The 25301-nt window shown below is 39.7% G+C and overlaps 1 protein-coding gene across 1 annotated transcript in view; it reads left to right on the top strand.

Moving 5' to 3' along the window:
* Positions 1-24985, top strand: part of syt6a (synaptotagmin VIa) — a 75023-nt gene extending 50038 nt beyond the window's left edge. The window contains exons 3-8 of the mRNA XM_042491081.1: positions 3956-4361; positions 9108-9669; positions 19201-19321; positions 20344-20515; positions 21887-22037; positions 24335-24985. Coding sequence (XP_042347015.1) covers positions 3956-4361; positions 9108-9669; positions 19201-19321; positions 20344-20515; positions 21887-22037; positions 24335-24406 — 1484 coding nt within the window. The 3' untranslated portion in view covers positions 24407-24985. The remainder of the gene's footprint in view (positions 1-3955; positions 4362-9107; positions 9670-19200; positions 19322-20343; positions 20516-21886; positions 22038-24334) is intronic.
* The last annotated feature ends 316 nt before the right edge of the window (positions 24986-25301 follow it).

Here is a 25301-nt window from a genome sequence, read left to right as displayed (position 1 = left end):
ACTGGCACGGACGCTAAACGATGTACAACAGCGGACAACGTATATGTATACGTACATATTTTAGCAACCTACACAAAAATCAATATCAGTGTAAGTGTACACTATATATGAATATTTTCTCCTCTTTATGTTCCAGTACAGCTGATCGAGGTGGCGGTAGATCTGTAACGCTGCCCTTCTATGGAGTACAATGTTTTTTCAATGGAGTCTGGTGTTTTTTATATATAACGGCTTCAATTCTCCGTTGGTAACGGCTTTCTAATGGCATGGTAAAATGGTGAAAGTAATCTAAATATAGCTATATAGCTTAAACTGATATTGATTTTTAGTTGGCTTAAAACTGATCAATGAAAGCAGAGTTTGCTCAGCTCCGTTTGATTATATGTACGTGATGCTGTGGTTTTCTATCCCAAAAGTTACTGTAAATAAACATAGTGATTGTGATTCGGTCTATAGCATAGACTGAATAAATAATATAGATCTATAGCAACAAGCTGAAAGGAGGCATATCGCCAACTACTGTGGCGGAGTCGGGCATACTTTGTCAATAAATTGATTCTCCCCCGCTGCTCGTACACTGAGACAAGGACAGTAGTCCAATTAAATAGCTAAACTAAAGTGTGCGTGAGCTGAGCGTTTTAGATATATTTTTTGGCGTTTTGAGCACCACAAGCCAAGAGCCACCTAGTTCCATTATACTGGAGAGCAGCAGCCGTCTCTACAGCTGATATCTCCAACACTCAGCTACTCACAACAAAACAATCTGTACTGAAAAACAGCATTAAAGGTAAGAGAAAATTTTTTGTTTTTTTTTTACTTTGGGGTGAACTGTCCCTTTAAAACCATTGGCATCAGATTGCAGCAATTTACATTAAACAGTGGACTTCTTCTCTGAGTCATAACTCAGTCGAATCTGAACCCAAAGGCACGTTGCACACATATTTAGACCACATGTGACATACACTTTTGGGGAAGCTCATCATCTCTGATATCCCATGCAAATAAAGTTTTAAGTTTTTTTAGTATCAAATTATTGCAGTCATAGCTGTCTGTATATTCATGGATAGACTGCAAAAAGGAACCGCTAATAGCTGCTTGGGCAAAATTTTAATGGTGTCATCTATACAAATATATAGGCTAAAAAACCTGGACTAATGCATCACAATCTTACATAGCAGCAATATATTTCTACCCAAAAAAGCACTATGGTTGGTATGATGCTATGACTATGGTCCAAAAGTTGTAGCATGATTTATGGACCATTGAGAAGTAAGACAAAGCATGGTCTTGATTTTGTCTGGGGGGTCCCCACAGTGTCAGACTTCTGCTTTAATGGATGCTTCACTTTGAAAGATGCTGCAGTGGAAAAAGTGAAACAAGCCAGAGTTACATACTCAGATACACATTTCTGACCTGTCAACGCATTCTGTAGCGAATGATTGTCACCACAGGCATTCGTATTTCAGTACCACGGCGCAGGATCTGCTCCGATTTGCCGTGACGGCGGATGAAGTCTCTGCGAGCGACAGTCCAGTCAAGGCGAAGCTTTGTGGGGAGCTGTGTGAAATTTCAGATGACATGAAGAGGCCAGGGCTGTGGACAGCTGAGAAATCCTCCTCAGGCATAAATCCTCCAGACTTGAAATCCTGCCCACCGCTCGGCTAAGCTATAAATTCTTCTTAGTGGACATTTACTTTGAATTTTTGACATGAAACATCTTAATTTGTGGGGGGAAATGTGAATCTTTTAATAGCTTTTGGTCAACTTTGGATAGTTTAGATATAAAAGCAGTAAAAGTTTATCATACAACTATTACTGGAAGCAAGTTATTTTGAATTTTCAGACTATTTGACGTAAAAGCGCAGAGGTGGTATTACATTAATTCTGCTTCACTACACGTCAGAGGCAAATATTGTACTTTTTACTTCGCTGCATATTTTACAGCTACGGTTACTAGTTACACAGGACAAATGTGATGACGTTTCAGAATATTGTGTATTGTTATAGATAAAGAAACCCAACAGTATATGAAAATACAATACAATGTCACAATGGTAGTTAATAATAATGACACTGGGAGAACTACTTCTATTGCATGATGAATATTTTTGATTCCCAGTAGTGGAATTAGTACTCAGATAATTTAATTTCAAATAATAATTTGCTTTCAAATCTCCAGCGATAATGATTCGCACAGGAATAATATTATACCATGTTTGCCGAAATATGGTAGGTTATGGTAATTTGCTCTGGAATTTTTAATTTACAAATAACAGACATGGCCGATTTGCATGGGATTACAATCACAGACGTCCTCTGCAATTACTACAAATTACCTGAGAACCCAATGTAATACTAGTCCCGTGCGAACAGGGCTTAAATGACTGGGTACAACAATTTTTGAAACAGTTTCAGTATTGAGCTGTAGGGCTGCATCGTGCATTCAGAAACATCCAGCATCATTTATAGTGATATCATTGTATTTTGATCAAGGATTAGTTAATTTGTACCATTTCATATACTGTTGGGCTGCTTTATCTTTATCTGTAACAATACATATAATATTCTAAAAAGTCATTTTTTCTGTAAAATACTTTACTGAGTATAGTACTGAGTACAGTACTTAAGTCGGCCGTTGATACTCTAAGTATTTTTTGGCTAAAAATACTTTCATACTTTTATTTGCATAAAATTTTGTATGCAGGACTTTTACTTATAATGGAGAATATTTCACTGTGGTATTGCAACTTTTACTTAGAGGTTCAGTTTGTAGGATTTAGGGGCATCTATTGGCAGAAATGTAATATAATAAAAATGTTGTCTTTCGAGTATAATCACATTAAAATTAGGAATTGTTGTTTTTGTTACCATAGAATTAGCTATTTGTAAACATTTAACTTTAAACTGCTTTATTCAGTGTATTAAATAATATTAAGTAAAGAATCATAAATTGCATGTATTCTATAAAAACCTAAGTTCACCTGCAGGTTTCAGTGCATGTCGCTGCTCATGTTTTGCTGAAGGAAAGGTTGCACCGGGTAAATATTAGAAAAGAGCTAATTCAATGTGCCTCAAAACAGCTTCCTGCTATCTCAGGGGTCCTGTGTGGAGACGAGGGTTCAGCGATCCTCTGAGACGCTGCACAGACGCTCCTCAGTGTGAGTTATTGTAGATAAATTCGAGAGGAAAAGAACACTCCAGCAAAATTGAGAAAATTAAATTCAATCCCGGCCGGAAAGAGCGGAAAACATTTCAAGTATCAGGTGCAGAAATATAATTACTTGAAATCAACTCTGGCAGGTGTCCCAAAAGGCAAAAGCCAGAGATACTGTACTGTGTGTTTTCTGTTTGTTTCTTTTCCCCCTTCGGTCCCCGTGAATCGTCGCAGAGTGCTTGTCAGCATTCTTGGTATGTCTCCAGGTCTTTGTGTGCAGGTTGTTCCCCAGAAAGCATATTCAAAACGCTGGAAAATAAATGAGTTTGACCGTGCACGGCTCCTTTTATCTGTTTCATGGTAAAAAAAATCCCAGAGGAAGGCGTCTGACACTTTCTTTTCTCATGAGTAACTTTTTTATAAGTCAGATAGATTATATTGTTTGCTTTTTTTATCATTTGTCAGAGTTTAATTACTTTTACCTCCGATGTCAAAGAAAATTATCTATGTATGTGTATATGTGCATGAGTGCATACCCACATTTCAATACTATTTATTCTTTCCTTATCCCCTGGCTGAACTGTCTAATGGAGGCTACTTAATATTTATGAAGCACATCTCTCAGTATACTTGGTCCAGTGTATTTAGTCTTATATAAAAACCACCGATATAGCACCAGAAAATTCATGTCCTAATAGACCGTCTCTCTCTCTCTCTCTCCCCTGTCTCACCCTTGTAATCACCATCTGTTTGTCCATATTGTGTGATCCTCTGTTTCCGGTCCCCGTGGCTCGCCACCAGACGCTTCTTTTGGCCTCCTGCTCGGTGTGTTTGTGGTCTGCGGCCTGGCTCTGCTGGGCCTCCTCACATTTATCTCCTGGAAGCTGTGCCGTGCACCTTGGCGAGCAAAGGCCCGTTTCCCCAGCCCATCCCTCGCCACGGCCTGTGACCCAGAGGACTGCGCGCTCCAGCCGCCTCCCCTTCTGCCCAGCCCCCTGCAGCAGCAGCAGCAGCCGCCGCCGGTCACCATGGCGACAGAGAAGGTGAAGGACCCCATGGGCTCCATAGGTTTCCTGGAGGCTGCGGTGAAGATAAGCCATACATCTCCCGACATCCCCACCGATGTGCAGCTCTCCATGAGGGAGCACTTCCTGCGCCGCACGCAACGCATGCAGAGGCAAACCACTGAGCCGACTTCCTCCACTCGGTTAGTCTTACACACGCATGTAAGACTGTTATGTGCTTATTCATGTGTAAATATGCTAAGGGATACATACCAGCATGCATGTGAGCACTCATAGGCAAATTTGAAGACACACATTTATGTAGGACCAATAATCCAACATGAATTACAAGGAAAAAATGTAAAACGCCTCACTGCTAAACATGGAATATTTAAAGTGAGTAGGCATCAAATACATTAAATATATCACTAATGAGGGGAGAAACTTTCTCTCTAAGCAATTTGGTATCTACAAAGTTAATTATAATAAATACTGTAGATGGTGTTGCCTCAGAGGCATCTCTTTGTAACTCATAATGGTACGGCTAATTATATGTGATGGGTTCTTCATGAGAATTTATGGATTAAAGGAGAGGAAAAAAAGCATTTTGCTGTAGTAATTCTAGCAGAACTGCACATTTTCACCATTTTAATAAGCGGACATCAGTAGTTGTGTTTATTATGCAGCGCGACTTTAAAAAGCACATCTATTTGTTCACGGACTAAAGCAGCAACCTGACAAAGCAAACCACTGGTCATCCTCAGGTCCTCGTTTGGTGCGTATTGGGCTGTCACTGTGCCTTTTTCTGTTATAACTGTTGTTATTTCATAGATATAGGTCAGTTTTATCTTGACTTTCTTATTTTCACTTGCACCTTTTATTGTATTTTTTCCATTCCTCACACAAAAGAGCAGACAAACCCAGTGCAAAGCAAAGAAAAGCAAACTCAGCAGTGTCGAATGCAAATCAGACGAATTCTTAAAAGGTCCAGTGTGTAGGATTTTGGGTCATGCATTGGCAGAAATGGTACTTTATGTTCATAACTATGTTTTCATAAGTCTACTTTCACTATAATCTGAAAATAAGAACTGCTGCGTTAGTTACATTAGAATCAGTCTGTCATGTTTATTCTGCAGAACAAACAGATCAAACTCTGGCTCTAGAAAGGGCCATTTGCATTTTTGGCCACCATGGTTCTCCTACAGCAGCGGTCCTCAATGTTTTTCAGGCCACAGGCCCCTTAGCTCAAAGCAAGAGCGCAGGGACCCCCTACTACATATTTTGTATAAAAATGAGTTCAACTAGAAATAATTCTCTGAATGTTTTTCAGGTCTACTCTTGGTTGCCTGTAGCTGCAGCAGTCAGCAGCAGTTGTAGCGTGACTTAGTGCGTTAACTTCACCCTCTACACTTTCGCTGCTGGCTTCTGAGGTGGACGGTGTGTCAGAGTCTCTTAGAAATACAAAACAATCCATCGTGGTTTACAATAATGTCCGTACACTTGACATACATAATAATACACCTGTTTGTCCAGTATGTGGAGAGAAAAAAACGGTGTGCTGCGTTGTGTTTGAGTTATACCTCGCTCACGTGATTGCACAAGGTTCCATGTTTAGCCTCATTTATGTAAACGAAAATAAGTTTTATGAAAAGGAGAATTTATCTTCGCTAATAATATTTTGGATTCACGTTAATGTCTATTTCCACACACATTTTCCTTTAAAAACTTTAATTATTTAAATCCATTAGCTATTGTTTGAGGTAAAGAGATGAAAACATTCAAATATAGAGTACACCTAAAATGAAAGGCTATTGAGATTTTTCTTAGGGGGTTAAAGTATGTTTTGCTGCGGCCCAGTCCACAGCAGGACATCGCTTAGCCTCTGTGCTGATGTTGTGGGACTGTACTTTATTTATCAGAGGAGGGGGGTGGCTAGGGTGTGACATTTTTTATTTAAAATAAATATAAAATACTACATCTCCCTTCAGCCAAAATTAAAAACACAAGTCCCTCTTCAGTGCTTAGATTTTTTTAAATTGCCTGCCACCCCTAATAACTGACGAACAGTCCCTATCTGTAACCACAGATAGGTGGTGTTCACATGACTGAATAGTTCAACTTCCAATCACACCGTTTTCAAGAAATTGGACTTTGGTCGATTTCAGCCAGAAAAGGTCCAGTTTTAGTCAGACAAACACAATAATTTGACTTTTTCTAACATCATGTAAATATTGCTACATGCCACTTAATCCTACACAGTGGACCTTTAAATCAGTATTCCAAACATACAACAGTACTGAAAGTGTCGTGAGAATAACACACTAGCTTTCTATGATAATTGCTTTCATGCATTTTTATAACAACACAAATACAGGCCACAGGCAGCTTGTTATTTCATCTCACACAGGGAAGAACTCAGCCAGCCTCTGGGTGTTGTCTTTCATCTACTGCAGCTTTAAGAGAAGACGTCAGGTGACATGAGGTGACACAATTCGTCACCCTTTTTCGACACGCGTGTGCTGGCTTGGTTTAGTTTGACTCAGCACATCATCCCATCTCGGCAGGGATTTGCATTTCCATTACAACAAGGCTACCTGCATGAAGGTGTGACTTTAACTGATTACAGCTTGTCTTGAGCGAGGACATTTATAAGCCGCAGACTGATAAACAGCTAAAGGTCCCCCGTTATTTTGCTGCAAGTGTTTGTTTTTTTTTTTTAATCCCACAGCACAGCAGGTAAAAGTTTACCTGTTGGAGATTAGCCGTTTGCAGAGGCCCAATAACCTGCTGTCTGCAGCTCTTAAGCCAACATCTCACTGTTTCTGCCTACACTCTTCCTCCCTGCCGTGTCAGGAAAGTTTTTTTTTTAGATGAAAATCCACTAAGTTAATAATTCAGTGATTTAACACATTAAACACATTTAATTTCCTATAGATTCTTTACAATAAAAGTGCCCCGTTATTTAGTTATGTAAAAGCCATTATTGTGAAGCAGCAAAATAAGGAAAGTTGATTTCATCAGCAGTAACTTAACACAACTTACAGTACAGATAAAACCAAACACATCTAAAGTGAAAACAGGGACGGAAAAAAGAAACAAAACTACAAACCATGGAGATTCAGTAAGAAGCTACAAAAGTACTAAGAGCTGAACAAAAAGACTTTAAAAACATCTTTCCTCTAGTCTCGCCTGCACAGACGTAATTTGAGCCTCGTAACACACACATTTTTCTCAGGGGGATAAGGGAGGTCGTAGGGGTTCGCTACAGTCTGCCAAACTTCACCGCTACCTGCTTGGAGGTGGTCAGGTGCACTTTTGGCCCTTCTCCAGAGATGATCCATCTCCAGCACAGCCCGGAGTGTCTTAGCTGATACTAGAAAGACAAACTGGGGCAGCATGGTTTGACTCGACATGGCCAAATGTGGTATGGGAAAAAGGGTGCCAGGATTGGCCAAGGCCAAACATCGGACTGAACTGCATTACCGAATTTTACCAGGTGTCCCTCATGATTACGCAGTCAATCCTAAGTGGAACATAATAAAATGAGTGTCTATTACGTAGCATTGTGTAACAACAGAGCTGTCTGTCCACACTGATGCCAAGTCTATTGCTATGGTCCTACGTTTGTAACATTACTCTCCAAATCACAAATCACTACATATTGTGATATTCACTGAAAATTACATACAGCAAAGATAGCCAACAGCAAGTAACATTAGCCTAGCTTGTTATTAGCAATCGTCAATAAACTCAGCAGAAACTTTCAGCTATCTGGTGATCTCCCTCCAGCCAGCTGACACTATGTTTAAGTTTTTGTAGTAAAAAAAAATAGGCTTTGTGTAAATAATTCCTCATTTCAACTTCATGAATCAGCCGGTCCTCATCCACTGTGGTGCTTTCAAAGAGAGTGACGGATATAAATAGAAACTCACTAACAAAAGATCATCTGTCACACCTGCAGAAAGGAAGGACAGCTCTTTCACTGACTTCAAATCTCAAATGTTGTCATGTTGAGATAGTTTTAGTAATTTTGTTAACTCTTACTTTATTCAAGTTTTTTCCACAAGCAGGCATGCAAACCAGAACACTGCATAACAATACCTGATTAGTCCATTAATGCAAAAGAAGTGATGGCATTGCACAGTAAGAGGCACAATATGATGAGGTTAAATAATGACTATTTTGCGCATCAATCTGATTCATGTGTGTCCCCAATTCAGACATATGTCAAGAGTTTTTATCTTTGTGAGTCTAAATTACATTGAAATCCCAGAGATTCCAATGGTTTCTTCCATTTCTGCAAAAACAGATGAGTCCATCAGTCAATATAATGACCTATTCTTTCCAGAGTCATAACCCAAGAGATCAGAGATTTCCACATGGAAGTTTTAGTCTTTTTAATAGACTAACTCTGTCATCTCCTCTCATAACCCCAAAAAGTAAACAAGCACAGTGTGCGCCGCTCTTCCCCCTTTCTCCCTCTGCTGAAATTTGATTTCTCTCTTGTTGCCGAAAGCGGCCGCCTCAGCTTGGCAGTAAATTACACAATCTGTATGACACTAGTTGCTCCATTAACAAATTTACAAACATAATGTTATATTAATCACGCTGTCATAACTCTTATTACTAATGCAATTTGGATTTATCTTGTGATTTAGGCTTCTTATAAAATTGCCAGAACGTAACATAATGACAAATGTCAGTTCAGCCGGTTTGCATAAATCAAAACCATTTAAGCTTGTACACCGGACCAGACCAGCAAAACAGGAAAACAACCCAACCCTAGTCAGCACTACAAGTTTGAGGTCAACTTGGTGTGTCAGGGTCCTCGAATACAAAATTTTCCTCCACTGACTTTAATACTTCCCTGTTTTGAATTTCTTCAGCTGAAACCACAAGCCATTCCCTGTCACTCACTCTCTTTCTTCCTGTCTTTCCTGTCCCTGCAGGCACAATTCATTCAAAAGACACCTGCCCAGGCAGATGCAGGTAGGCAGTCTAGATCTGGGAAATGACTACGTGGCGGACAATGACGAAAAGCCCACCGGCATCGGCCGCATCCAGCCAGAGCTCTACCAACAGAAGACTCTGGAATCGGAGGATTCCTCCAAGCACGGCAGCAGCAAAAACTGTGGCAGGATTAATTTCTCTCTCAAGTACGACTATGAAAATGAGGCCCTCATAGTCAACATCCTCAAAGCGGCAGACCTGCCTGCCAAGGACTTGTGCGGCACATCTGACCCTTACGTGAAGGTGTACCTGCTGCCTGACCGCAAAAAGTTCCAGACTCGTGTCCACAGGAAGACCCTCAACCCCACATTCAGCGAGAGCTTCCAGTTTCCTGTGCCTTACAGTGACCTGCCGGTCAGGAAGCTCCATATGAGCGTCTTTGACTTTGACCGGTTTTCACGTCATGACATGATCGGGGAGGTGGTGCTGGACAACTTGTTTGAGACGTCGGACCTCTCCAGAGAGACGAACATATGGAGGGACATCCAATACGCCACCAGTGTAAGAATCTATTGGCTTTTTTGTGTTTCTTATGGATTCAGTATCAAATGACAGATTGTAACTTTTACCGTTTGTTAGATGAAACATAAGCATCTCAATGTAATCTATAAAACCAGGGTCAAAGCTACCAATCAGCACACCGAGGTCATGTCTTTTTCTGGAAACTTGAAGGGGGGGGTCAAGTCGGCAGCTACTGTATATGTAATTAACAGAATTTCTGGCAGATCATTTTTTGTTGACATGCCGTTGATCATGACACCTGATAAATGTTCTGCGTGCCAGACAATCGATTAGATTTCTGGCACATTAGAAGTTTTGGTCAGCTGTCTTGCATTCAGAGCAGCCATTTGGGAAATCGGACTGTGGAAATGGTCAAACAAGGTCATTATACACTGGAGTGAGCTTGTTTTAAAGCTATATAAAGATATAGTGGAGTGACGGCATCCTGAGCAGAAAATGAAATCATGTTACCTCTGTGTGTGTTGTAATCTGAGCTTTTCTGTGGTTTGTTGTGGTAACATGCATGCATGTTAGTGCATGTGTTTATCCAGAGACCATTGATAAACTGAGACAACGCACTTCAGATTCCTTTCCTGTATCTGTGTCATGTGGGTTTCACCACTTTAGGAGATTAACAGTAGCCCTGAATCTATTCATTTCTATGGAAAACGTTAACAAGGGTACAGATTTTGAATGTTCCCTAAGTCCTGTATTCGTTAAAGTAAATAATGGACCCACTCCTTACGAGCACCAGCCCCTCTAAGCATTCTGACACCGAAAAGGCATTTTTTCACACTGACATATCAGGAGAAAATTAACTTTGTTTTAGACATGTCTCTGTTTTTTGCAACATAGTCTTGTGAGATTTGGCAACAACCGACGACAGTTGATGTCAGAAATTAAGCAAGCAGATAAAAACAAGCGGTAAAACGAGGAACAAATGTACTGTATATAGTGTTGTATTGTTCTGAATCACATTTTAACCATCCACACAAAGTTAACTACCCTTCTAAACGAGGTTTGGGTATGCAGGGGAGAGATGACCAGGCCCTCTTAGGAATGAATACCATTTCATATCACTGGCACAGCTTGTAATGAGATATCAGGTCCAGACAACTTTTAAGCTCTGAATTTTGCATGGAGCCCCTTTAATAATAGTGGGGTAGTATTCTACATGTTGTGTCTAATCTAAAGTCTTGGACTGAGACTCCTGTAACAAGAACACTAACTTGCTGCAACTTGTACACAGTAATGGTGCCTCTCTCTTATTAGTCAACAATGAAGATAGGACATGCATTTTCCCGCAAAGTTAGGACACGATTGTCTTGTTTGAATATTGGCAATATCACTGATGAAACTGACAGGAGGTTCCTTGCTTACGTGAAATTCGTCCACACAGTGCAAGCATAAGAGTTGTGATTTACAGTGCGGTGTGGGCTGACAAGACATACAAGATTATAAAACTGCACATCCTCTGCTCAGTTTAAGCAAACTTGTGGAAGCTTATACATTCACCAATGAAAAACTTAATCTTTCATGAGCTGATTCTGGAACTTTTATACTAAATGGTTTATTTGTGGTGCAATGACCAGCACAAGCAACATTCTGACAATTTTAATTTGTGGAAATTGGCTTTGTTATGTGCTGAATATAGACACATTAGAACTAGGTGTGTCCCTGGCCAAAAGTCACTGTGTAGTGTTACGAGACTGACAACTCAAGGAGCAGCCACCGGTCAAAAGGAGAGCAGCAATGACTTAGCGTAAGAAACTGAAAGGTAGTGGGTATTTTGGGGCTTACTTTGAGTTGGCTTCAGTGGCTAAACCAAGGAGTGTTCCTCAAAGACTTCTTCAAGTGTTGCTGTTTGTGGTTTGTCCAAGCAGAAAATCTGGCGGTGGTAGTCTTGACGATTCTCGTCCAGAATCTCCGTCCAACAGTAGCTCAGCAAAGCAGCTGGTCAGAGGAACAAAGGGAAGTGACAACGTTAATGTCATTTGTTGAGCTGTTCTTGTCATGCTTTGCTATGATTTATCAAGCTGTTTTAAGAACAATGGGACCATTGATGTGACTGGCTAAGAGCTTTTTTATTTAATATAATACCATATCTGACCTACGTTTGACTCCAGCTCGACCTTTTGCACTTTACACTGTTGCAAAGCCACCAAAATAGCAAGTATGCTTGGAGACAGCCACGCTGTCCCCAAGACCTTTAACTTTGAGCTGGGTTTTGCACTTATGCTGGTAAAAAAGGGCACAAAATGTCAAATGTAACTACTTTTAGGCCAATAAATAAAGGATTCACTAATCCTCCATCTGAGCAAAACTCAGCATCCTCATGCAGGGATTAAAAATTGCAAGAAAATCTAACCGAACAGTGACTAAATAATTAAAAATGCCTGGCCAACATTTTCTGAGAGGTTAAGGGGTGTGTCGCGGGAATTAAAATCCTGTGTGCAGCCCCGTAATTTGAATCAACAAGAAATGCAGTAAAACAGCAAACGCATTATCAAGAATCAGATACACCGTTTGTTTTTTTCCACCTACAGAAACATAATTGTCACTTATTAAAATACATAAAGGGACTGACTGCAGTTGGGAGATGTTAACATCTCAAACAAAAGATTTTTCTGACTCACAGCTCACTTATGCAATTATTTTTCTGTTGGCTTTGTTACTTGTAGATGATGTTCAGGGGTTGTTTTCGAGAACAAAGTGTTCCTCGTCACTTTATCACCTCCACAGAGCACTTATGTCTGGGAGTTCTCCCCCTGAAGTTGTTGAGCTTGAGCTTCTTCAAGGGTTGCTCGATAATCTCAGCGTTATTGCTTAGAAGGCAGAAAAGCAGGCGGCCCTCTTCTTGGCACACAAACTTTATTGAACAACCAAATGATTTTATGACAAAATCCCTTGCTCACATTAAACTCAAGATTGGCAACATAAAGAATGCACAGATGGTGGAGTTCGAAACAAAAAACAGAGTGGAGCGCAACACAAGTCTAGGGTTAGATAAAGACGGCACTTTGTAAACACTATGCAGCTTAATGAGTGGAAGAGACGCCAGTATTTAGCAGAGGAAAGAAGTGTGAAAGAAAAGAGCCAGCAGCTTTCCTCAGTTCATAGATCAAGCAGAGATAATCATCAATAACACCAACTCAGGACGACTAAGATAAAGAGTGTGGGGGCGAGCAGTAAACTTATTGACTTCAGTCTATTTCTCATGTGTGTTCGATCTGAGGTTTATACATGCTAATGCGTGCCATAAATGGAGGAGTTTATTTATCATGTGGAGGTGACTAAAAACAAAGAGGTAATCATTCTTTAAAATAAGGCATCTATAGTTTAGACCTCAATAAATAAAGCAGTGAAAATGTAAATACGCTACACTGACTAATAATAAATTGAACTGAAGGACTCGTGCTGCATACAGTCTATGAGCGACGATGTAAAAGTGTGACCGAGTCGCTGCTGAAGTGTTGCTCAAGCACCCATTAACGTAGTTAGGTCGTCACAGGTTTGTGTGATTTTGCTGGCTGTAACAAAGCACAACAAATTAACATCATCTAAGAGTTGTGTTTGGTCAACAAATTATCTGTGCTTTTCATAAATGTCTGAGCCCTATTTGAACATAATTTTGCTGCCTCGTTGTATCCTCATGTACACTGCAATACACAGAAAAGCTAGTGTAGCATCACTTAACTCAGCTAAATAACACAGAACCGAAGCTACAAACAAAAACGTATGATTGGTTGAGTCATTGACAGCTCAACTTTTGTTTGTAGTGCATCATATCCATCATCAAACAAGATTCAGGCGTCAGTTTGTAGCTTCATGTCTCCACCTTCCAGTGAAAATAAGTTTGTGTTGCTCATAAAGTGAAGGCAGCACAAGAGTCTACTGCCATGCTAACAGCTAAATGCTAATGTCAACATGCTAAGATGCTTACAATGACAGTGGTAACATGCTGAGGTTTAGCAACCCCGCCACCTCAACCCGGTGCTGTAGTCAAGACCTTACTAACCCGAGACCAAGACCTGACAGAGATCAGAGTCGAGACAGAGACCAAGACGTAAAACACAGGATGAATGACAATTTTGGGGGGTCAAACTTTTTCACAGATTGGGGCGGACGTGACCCCCGGTCTCTCCGTGATTATTACGGGCATGGTAGAGGGGGTCTAAATTGGGAGAAATACGAGAGAAATGTAACAGTGGGAGGACAGCGAGGGAGGGCAGTAAAAAGTGGAAGTCTCAAGTATGGGGGGGGCAAGTATGGTTGTAGTCTCGACCAGTCTCAATAGAGACAAGACCGGGTCAAAATCAATTTGATTCCGAAACGAGACCGAGATCCTCTAAAAGTGGTCTCGATACCAGTCGCAAGACCAAAACCGATCTCGGGTACTACAGTGCTACCTCCACCTTAACAGGTTCTTCAAGAGCGAAGCTAAAAACTCAAAGAACACATCAAATAGACTTTTGATATCATGACTGACAGCTGTATGTGCCAATTGGTGGGCTCATGATCAATGTTGCAACTTGCGACTGGGTTGAATGTGCGTATGGGTGGGAACTCGATACCATGGCCGAACTTTCTTGTTTCGGCAGCTCAGACTCCGAAAGCACAAAATCCAAGCAATGTATTCAAGATATTTTTGGCTTTATTTTTGTACAGAGAGAGGAAATAGAGGTGCGTTGTCCATCTTGGTATACAGCCTATGGGTCGGAGATTGGATCCGTTACAGCATCTTGGAAGAATTTTCGCATGAAATTTTGTGCCAATCCATATAGTAGATAGTTTCACTTGATAATTGAGGCACTCTGCTTCGACCTTTGGGAACCATCAACGTCTGTATGTCTGTAATGATATATAACTTTAGATATTCTGTAGAAGTTTCAGTCAGGATCAAAGTCATGGGCTGACCTGACGACCTATCGACAGACTGACATCCCTGGAGCTTTGCCGCTAGTGTGGCTAAAATGTGATTAATGCAGTTCAGATGATACGGCCTGGCATCAAAACCGCCTGTGTTTCTACAAGCACAATCAAAGTGTCACTTCATGCTTTTACAACACTTGACATTTCTGCTGCACTCTCACATTACGGCTGAACCTTCACACCCTTCAAACGAAATCCCTCACTTCCCACAGCAGAGCAAGCCAAACCGCAGCTGTAAGTGTGAGGAGACGTTAAGACTGCAGCGCTCACACAGACGTGCTGGGGTTTGACAATCAGCGGGGTTCTCACCGAGCTCATTCGAGGTGATTAGGGGTCTGTGCGACCTTAATACTGTTTGTGGGGCTAAGAACTCGCATGAGGGAGATAACAGGGCTTTCATTAGTTCAGTGAGTACTCAAACAAGATGTCTCCACACAAGTGAAAGCTAATGTTTCAGTCGGCAGGTTGTCTCAGAAGCAATTTAAAGTATAGAAAACATTTTTACATGAGGGAGCTCGCTGATACGATTCTCTTTAAAAAACAAAAAAGGCTCATTCACTTGTAAATTATGTGGGTAATTTAGGTTACATTATGTTAAAGTACCAAACTGTAAATTTGATTTTTGTTTTTATTCTCCCTCTTGATTGATGATGATCATCTGGAAACAGAATTTAGGTTTTTTGAAAACGTAATGAACGCTCTGTTTGGCAAAAGAGTTGATCGGGAGGTCGGCCATAATTTCAGAACTAAACCAAATAGTTTCAAGGAGAAATTGACAGCTAAATAACCTCAAGGACTTGAAGTGAAGCCCAGTTGTTCAACTTAATTAAATAGCTGTGTACTGTTGGTGGTGAGGCCTGTGGCACCTTTAACTACATCAGGGTACAAAAGAAAAACTCAGAAGGGTTTTTTGTCTTAATTAGGATGATTTCTGATTTATTATTTACAATTTATCATCAAGAAATTCTGTTAAGATGAGAAGATGAATCTCATGTCTGTGCTGCAGTCCACTGCAAGCTGGAAGTCGATAATACAGAGTCCTGCGGCAAACCCACGTTCGTAAGTCAAGTCTCTGCGCTTCACAAGCATCTTCAGAGGACAGGGATTTTAGTGGTTAAGTGCTGTTATGCCGCACATAATGTAACCGCAGCAATGTGTTCTCGCCACCAGGATGGCATTACCAACTGATCGCTGAATAAGCGTCGCCAGACCTGGGTGTAGCACGGCACAGAGCATCCGAGCAACCAGTAAGGACCAAAGGCTGGGCAGTGGGCATGTTTCCACACAGGGTCCCAGACTAACACCTGCCAAATGCGGGTAGATTAATGGCCAGCTGCTACACTGGCGGGTAAATGTTTGTACCAAAAAAGTCACGTAACATGAAAAGCATGCTGGGTGTCTTTGTGGTGTCTTTAAGGGGTGCATTTTTTTGCTGCTCCGACTCACACATACACACACATACGTGGTGCAGCAGAACCTGAGCATCTCGAGCGCTGCTACTCTCCACTGACTGATCCACTATCGCTCACCCCCAGCCTGCTGCGAGCTCGTGTTGCACCCATACGAATAAAAGTAAATTAAGTACGTAAACAGTTAAGTGATAAATATTTTTAGTTTTTTAGTGTTTTGGTTTTTTATATTTTATTTTATTATTTTTTGAGTTTTGGGGGATTTTTTTTATTTTATTTGAGGGGATGTTTTCTATTTTTTTTTAACTAATTTTGAGTTTTTGGGGTGTTTTTTTATTTTTTTATTTTTTTTTAAATTTGGGTTACATGAGTTACTTTTAATACTTCAAGTACTTTTTTTCTGATTGTGCTTACTTTTACCTAAGTAACATTTTCAATGTAGATCTTTTACTTGTAACAGTATTTTCACAGTGCGGTGTAAGTACTTATACTCGAGCAAAGGAATTCTTCTTTCCACCACTGTTCATGATGGCGCCTCCTGGTTTTGCATTAATTCATTAGCTTTCCTGCTAAAGTCTCCATCTCATCTAACTAACAACATATCAGTTAGATCAGCACGCATCTTGTCCTGCTCTTCATTTTAAACCAGCGACCACCAGTGAAAAGTTCACTGTTCACGTCAGTCTGCAGGCTAGGCACTAATTAAGTGCTCAGCTGCAGCACATTAAACAGCATGTAAATGCACCTGCAAATGTCACTTTGGTCCATTTAAATGCTGAAGTGGCCCTTAATCTTAAATACCACTAATAACATGCTGTCTGACCGCAGCATGGTCGGACAGCATGTTCCCTTTTGTGTAACACTGGCACGCCACTCAAGCTGGCTGAGACAACTAGGAGCATTTCCGTTTTGCATTCTTTTCTTACTTTTAACAATAAAAAATTACAAATAATACATTAAAAAAGGAGGAATTGTTTGCAGAGGGTTACGAAGCACGAGTTACTGGTACAATCTTACTGTACATCTCGTGAGATAAATGTGTGAACTTATTGACTCATTACAAACCAATCTAACAATGGTAAAGCCACAAAGCTTTTCCCCTTTTCAAACCTTTAATAAAATAAAATCAAAATGATGTATAATCCTCTGCCACTTTCAGGTGTGATCAGGCCTTTGGACTTTGGACAGAACCAGGCTTGCTTGTTTCCACCTGTTTTCTTTCTTTGTGCTAAACTAAGCTCATTATCTCCATAGTTGAAGCACAAAATGGTACAAAATAAGAATAACTCATTCTCTAACTTGCACTGTGCTTTTCAGCAAACATTATCCATTTGTCTCTCAACACAACCCGCCTGCTCTCCTCCTGCGGCTCATATAAAACAAAGCTGCACTTACCAAACAAAAGACTCATGATGCAGTTATTTTTCAAGGCAAAGTACAAATTGAGAAGTTGCATTATTCTGCATCATATTAGCTCTTTTATACACCTTTGTGTGCAGTCTGTGCTCTAATTAGTTAGTTTACTAGTCTCAGCTGTAAGTCTGATCTTATTACTTTGGGCAACAGGAGGCATAAAACAAAGTTTTTTTCAATTTCATTACAGAAGTTAAGATGATAACAGTTAACCCAGTGGTACTTTAAATATTTAAATCCTTTGTGTTAGTCTTAACCAGGGATGGAAAGTAACTATTAACTCAAGTAATGTACATGAGTGAATTTTTGAGGTACTTTACGTGAGTATTTCCATTTTATGCTACTTTATACTTCTGTTCTACTAGAATCCACCACTATTTATTTGATTGATTAAGTCACTATTTACTTTGCAGATTTAGATTATTTATACAAAATATGAATAAACTAATAAATGATGATACATTATTATAGGTTTAAGGAGCTGCATGCAACATTCAGAGTACATTTAGAGTTGGAGCAGAGATTGTCTGCACTCGGCTCTCAACATGGGGGTGACTGAGCCAGCGTCAGTGCTGACAGAGGAAACGATGTCAGTGATTAAGGCGGGTACTGGAGGATGGAGGTGTGCTGAACTGTATCCATTTCTCTTTATACATCAGTGATACGCACACAGTGACTCACGTACACTAACATGCACACACAGCTGGCCGAGCTACCAGTACCACAACAACACACAGAGAAACTCGGATTACGACAGCATGACTTCAATCTCTCCTCAGGAAGCCATCACTCCACTGTATCTTTACATAGCAAATATTAGTTCTCTGCTGCATAAATGCTCTGAATGTCACATACAAAACCACTGAGCTCTGCAACAGCATATATAGTTCAAATTATCCCACCTTTATCAGCTGCAGCATTAAATTCATGAACACATCATGCAACACTAATTATTATCCAGTAAAATTATATATGTGATTCTGAAATGGGCTATTCTGCATAATAAGTAATTTTAATATGTGTACTATAAGTAAATTTTAATCTAATACTTATGTACTTTTACTTAAGAATTTGAACACATGACTTTTACTTAAAACAGAGTATTTCTATGTGCGAGTATTGTGCTACTGTCACTTAAAGTCTGGGTAAAGTGATAATTAAAATGTGTTCTGTCACATCACAGAAACATGTGTTATTAAACACCGACCAAATGTGAATGACCAAAAAAATTGTTAAGTATGCAAAGACGGTCTCAAAATCATGAAAAAATGCACAGTACTCTCTGATCTGAACCGCTGGGGGCGTGCCGGCTGGAGGAGCGGAGGCCACGCCCAATAGCGGGACTATGCTAATGATGCTTCTCGTTTTTATATTGCTACATTGTCGGGGCGGGGTTATGCTGAGTATAGCTCCATTGCATCATCGAGGTATGGGTTTAGGCCCGCCCAAAAAATCTTAAAACAAGACAATGGTGAAAAAACAATCAACCGTCTAACTCATGTTTTCAACAATCGGTTTCCAACATTTAGAATGTGTTTTGAAGCAAATCTCTGAATTCACTTTACCCGGACTTTAAGTAACAGATCTGAGTGCTTCTTCAACCTCCTGCTGCTTCACCAACTGTGTGAGCAGGCTATAAACAAAACACAGTATTGATCCTGGAAACAGCACATGAGGATGAGACACTTATTATACACGACTTTGGATCGTCTATGTGGAATATAAATGAGAAACTCAAAGAAATTTTTCGCTTGCGTGTGTGTTTTTTCTCTCACAGGAAAGTGTTGACCTTGGAGAGATCATGTTCTCACTATGCTACCTGCCCACCGCAGGCAGACTCACACTCACTGTCATCAAGTGCAGGAACCTCAAGGCCATGGACATCACTGGATACTCAGGTGTGTTTGCGGTTTTGCGTGATTCACTTGCTGCAGTGTCTCAACATCAACGATCCCTCTTTTAATATCCAATTGTAGGAACGTCAGATAAATTGAACAAACAGCGGAGAGTCGTCTCCGCAGCTGCATTCTGTTTATTTCAGCACTTATTAATATTCAGCACTTGCGATATTAAGACATTGTCAGCAAATAGTTGCAGGCGGTCTGTTTATTGTAATAGACTGCTGCGCCACTTTCCCATTCCCCCACAATCCTAATATCACTTGTAAAATGTGACATTTATTGTGCAATAAATGCCAGGGTTAAGGTGTAATTCTGAGTGAACGTGGCCTCTTTCGCTCTCATGTTTTATGACATTTCAAAATTTTAATGAGAGTCCACATTTGAATCCCTTTTTTTCTTAGTTTTTAGGGGTTTATCTGTCTGCCATTATCCCAATCTGTGCATCGTAAACCCGTGGCTATCAAATTGTGCCTTCAGGCTTGTTGGGCTGCAAAGCAAGCACTCTTGTTTGTTGTTTATAGATTCGGGGCAGCTTACATCTGACTAAAACGTGGCATAATGGATCATACGAGGCGATTTGCGACCGGCTGATGAAGATTGAGATCAGCATTCATCAGGAAGCTCTCTCAGTCATGCTGTTTAAGCTATCTATGGCCTCTCATGCTCGCTGTTTACACAAGCCGTTGACTCATCTACTTTTATACACATTAACCGATGCCAGCTCCTCCAGGGTTGCTTTCATGCCTAAGAAGACAAAAACCACACGCACTGGGTGATGAAATAGGCCACTGATGGCTCTATCTTTACCGAATTCTTTGAAGATGATTTGGCAGTCAAGGCAAACATTTGTAAAAGCTCTGTTCTTAATAATCCCACAAGCCTGATCTTCTCTTCATGCTAATTATTGCTCTGGCAGCTTCTGAAAAAAAAAAGATGGCTAACTTGAAGCATGATGAGATTTAATTATCAGCACTTCCTGTTTGGATGAAGTCACTTTTCCTCTCTCTCTCGCCGATCAGATCCCTACGTCAAAGTGTCGCTCATATGTGACGGGAGACGTTTGAAAAAGAAGAAGACGAGCATAAAGAAGAACACGCTGAATCCCACCTACAATGAGGCCATCATCTTTGACATCCCGCCTGACAGCATGGACCACGTCAGCCTGCACATCTCTGTCATGGACTACGACTTGTACGTACAAACCGATTTAAAACCAACAGACCAGGACAATAAATACAAAGTGTTTACAACAAAAAGCATAAAAGTCCCCCTCAACTCAAAAATGCATTTTGCATGTATGATATAATACCTATAATATCAACACGGTGCTTGAGTGACAATACAATATTATCGCGATTTTGAACATATTGTAATATGCTAAGTAGTGCAATATTGTAATATTTTACAAAACTTTTGTCAACGTCGGTTTTGTCATATAACATTTTCAGTTTCTTCATCTCACTTTAGTCATTTTTATTTTAGCAAAATGTTTCTTGTGGATTGAAAAGATGTTGATTTTATTAGTTTACTAGACTAACAAAAGTTACATTTTAATTTTTGCAGTATTAACACTTTAAATTAAAAAAAGATACTTGGCATTTGTGTATCAGTATAATATTGCTATGCAAAAAAAGCAATTCTATGCTGATGATTTTTCCCCATCACTATCTTGAGATCACAGCGGAAAAAGCAACAGCATCGTAGACGATGTGTAAGGCCCCTAAATCAAGCACACTGTTACAGTTATGAGTTTGTTTCTATCGTTCATATTGCATCTTACAGATGTGTAGTATTACTTCTTGAGGGCAGAAAACACTGAGATGCCCTCTGTTGCCAGATACGTTGGAAATGAATTTAGGCATCAAATCTAGTTCATAACTAATCGTGGTCTAATATTCAACTTACACAAGTGTGAATAAATACATTAAAAACTCATTTTTAGTGACACAATTATTGTATACGCATAGATTCCTATCTTTTTCAATAAGAGCAAAGGAAAAGATTAAATTTTAAGATTTTTTGCAAATTTATTTTGGTAGAAATATGTATTCTTCATTTTTAAAATCATAGTTTTTCAGAAAAAGAGGAGTGCACTACAGCACCTCGACAGTATGAAGCTATAAAAGGAAAAAGGAAAAAGTGCAGACAGCTGACAGAATGAGAGCACGTGTGTTAAAGGTCAGATTTTTTTTAATACTGTGTAGTATAAAAGGAGCAGACACGATTTAGTAATCTAGCCTCTTGTGTTCCCTTTACTGTCTGCACTCATACTCAGGATTAAATCCGGCTGTGCTAATAATAGGGGATTAATAGGGCGTTCATTTACACTTCAGCCATTGTTAATGGAGCGATGATCTCCTTCCTGAGATGAGTCACAGCGACAATCAGCTGCAGATTCGCTGTATCAATCGTCAGGACAACCACACTCAGATGTCTGTCTCCTTTTATTACAAAATGTCCTTCTTGCAATTAGTGAGTGAAAAAAAACAACTTGATGTATGAGTTGTCTTGTCAGGTTAAGTCAGATGTGTTCATACGTTCAGTACGTGTGTGTCCCCACAGGGTAGGTCATAATGAGATCATTGGTGTGATGAGGGTTGGATGCCATGCAGAGGGACTTGGCAGGGACCACTGGAACGAGATGCTGGCTTATCCACGCAAGCCCATTGCACACTGGCACCCCCTGCTGGAGTCCAAGAAGTCTGAGAAGGAGGTGGGTTTGACTGAAATCATTTTCAGTGAGTACTCTGTGAGTATTTATCATTTAGGATGCAATATCAGGGGCTTAGATTGTAATTTCCAGCTCATAGTTTAAGGGGAGCCATGAGGCAATAAAGATTAACAGCATTGAGAAGGGCACAGATTACTCTGTATTACACTGAAATGTAATAAGTTAGATAAATATTTCAATTAATTCATTAAGGTAATTTATTACATTTGATTTCTTTTTGATTACTTCTCTAAGAAATGTTTTACATAGGGCAGTAAAGCTCAAAAGACCTATAAACACTGTATAACAGCAGGGTCGGTTCTAGGTATGGGCAGCTTTTTAGGACATTTCTCGGATTTTTGAGATTTGGTCCGCAGGTATAATACCACGGAGTATCAAAATGCCACAAAATTGAGTTTGTTTATAAAAAAGCGTTGAATAAAAACATGAAAACTCACATTACCCACTGATTACAATTACATTTATTTTGTACTTTCATTACAGAAATTAGTTAGGTGTAACTAGTTACTCTCCAGCGCTGGTGGTTAAAGGAACAGCTGCATATTGGCGGTAATTACTGTAACCAACAGTCACTCAGCTGAAGCTGCAAAGGCAATTAAGCTAGGCTAACGCTACTTGCGTCAAAAACCAAACTCCGTCTCGGACTCGCAACTCAATCAAATCTGAACACACATACACAACACACGTATTTTTCATTTAATTGTCACTTACTCTTTCCGAGGATGTCATTATCATCGATTTCAATGGCGAAGAAACGTCCTTAAACCCGCGTAGAAATCACAGAAAAAAAGACGATAATCATGAATCCCGAACTTGCCTGAAAATTTTCACATTTTTAACTTTACTTCAGTTTCAGAGTACTGCGCTGATAGTGACCTTTAAATTCATGGATACAATGCAAACACGAACTTCTAATGGCTAATTCGGCGTATTTTAAATGGTGCAAATTCTTCACAATACATATAAATGTCTGTGTTTAAAAAGAAAATGTTACTATAGTCATTTCCGGCAGCCAGCTAGCTACATCCACCATTCCACTGAATCCATTACAAATGTATACTTCCTGTTTACATCTCCCGAAGCATGATGGGAATTTTAGAAGTTTTGGGGTAAAAAAAAATGTATAGATATAAATTTATTTTGTGCTGTACTTTCAATGTTTTCTTTACATTACTAAGGCTCAGAATGCCTTAACAAAGAGGGTTTTTTTTAATGTATTTAAACACATATTTATTTGTTTAATACTTTTTTGTTTTTCTGTGTTTACTTTATTCTTTCTTTTCTACAGAAATGTATTCATGTAGCACCTTTTCACTACTCGAAGCGAACAATAAAACTCAACACATTAAAAACACAGGGAGAATGAAACAAACTAAAATGTCGTAAACTAAATCAATGAGATGAATAGGCCAACAGCTCAGAATATGCCTTCTGATTAAAGTTTTTGTCAGACACCGGCTCAGACAGCCTTATTTCCTCGAGTCGTTCCAGAGCCTCGGGGCCCTGACTGCAAAGGCTCTGTCCCAAATTTGTGGTCATCCTGGACTTTGGGTTAAAAAACAAATAAACAAAAGATCTCTGCTCTCAAATTACACAATGGCTCATAAAGGATTAAAGGGACCGAAATAAAATCAGGAGTCAGGCCATGAGGAGATTAATAAGATCTTAAAATAAATCCTAAAACAAACATGGAGCCAATGTAAAGAGGGTGAAACTGCTGTGATGTGATTGTACTTAAAAGCCTATAGAGAGCCTGCAGGGTATAGCTGTATTTTTACATTGTTGCAGTTCATTTTATTTCATTTTTAAAATCTGGTTGTTTTTCGTTGTTGTTGTTTTTTAATCCTTTCTTACAAAAAAACGATAAAATTATTATTATTATTAGTAGTAGTAGTAGTAGTAGTAGTAGTGGTAGTGACAACAATAATATATTGTTTTATCAGTACATTATTTTTATTGACTCATTTATTATTATAATTAATAATAATAATAATATAATTAATTATAATCATTGTTTTTATGATTTTCAGTTTTATAATTTCATAATTCATTAATTGTTTTATTTTATTTTTTATATTATTTAAATGTATCTTTTATTATTTTCTTGTACCCACACCATACTATAAAGGAAAATTAATCTCAAAAACACGTTGTTCATATGTTTCCAGAGCACTGACACCTTTGTACAGATATTTTGGGTTGACCTGCAAATGACAGTGCTGAAAAAAGAGGCAGCATATGTGTTATGAATCACGTCCTTGTGTCTGTGTGTCCTGCAGTGGAAGGCGAGGACAGCCAGCTTTGACAGCCAAGGCTCCTGCCCCTCCCCCCGGCCCCCTGCGAGTCCCTGAGCAGAGCCACCTGTGACCCAGCAGCCCAGAAGGGGGTTTCCTCCCTCCTGCTGATCCACTTCCTGTCTGTCTGATTGAGGAGAAACACAACCCCACCGTCTCTCCCTCTCTCTCCCTATCTCCCTCTCTCACAGTCCCTCCCTTCCTCGAGTCTGGTCCCAGAGCGCTCCAAAGAACTGATTTAGGACCACCGTCAAGTCAGTTAGTTGTGTGAAGTGCAGTCTTTTCGGGTTTTAGGATTTGAAGTGTGGGTGTTGTGATGACCCAGAGCTGCCCTCGTCGTCCTGTGAGGAGACTGGCTGGGCGTCCGGTGTGCAGACATTTAATATGAGGTGGACGGATCTCAGTGGAGACTTTCCACAGGCTTAAGATTCAGCTTTGAGCTGCAGAGACTCTTTGATGGAGAGCAGCGGAAGTTTCACCGAGTGCTGAGGACTCGGCCAGAGAAGAAAAAAACTTCAACTGGATCTGAAGCAATTTCAAAAACTCTCCAGCTCTCTGTCATTGAATTTTAAAATGCTGTATTAGCATAAAAACCATTCTGAACTGTAGCATTTTGGAACTATTAGATGTAAAACTGCTCCATTCGTCGTTATTGTTTGTGAATAGCAAAATGAATTTCAAAGCTCCAGCTGATTCACTGTACTTCCAGTTTCATCAATAACATAAGCAATTATCTGATCTGCTGCGTGTTGAGGGGAGAGGTTGGATCAGGTAGAAACTAAAATATTCTCAAATTGGCAATTTGCAGTTTTAGTGTGTTCATACAAGCAGCCAGGACAAGAACTTTTCTGTAATGAGGAGGAAAAAACAACAGGATTATTGGTATTCACGAGAGCAAACTGGCTGCAGTGTTGTTACTGATAACCATTCTAAAATTATTTTCAAATTTTTA

The sequence above is a fragment of the Plectropomus leopardus genome, chromosome 8, assembly GCF_008729295.1.
Source record: "Plectropomus leopardus isolate mb chromosome 8, YSFRI_Pleo_2.0, whole genome shotgun sequence".
Lineage (NCBI taxonomy): Eukaryota > Metazoa > Chordata > Actinopteri > Perciformes > Serranidae > Plectropomus > Plectropomus leopardus.
The sequence above is the reverse complement of the archived record's forward strand: the minus strand, read 5'-3'. Positions and strand labels throughout refer to the sequence as shown.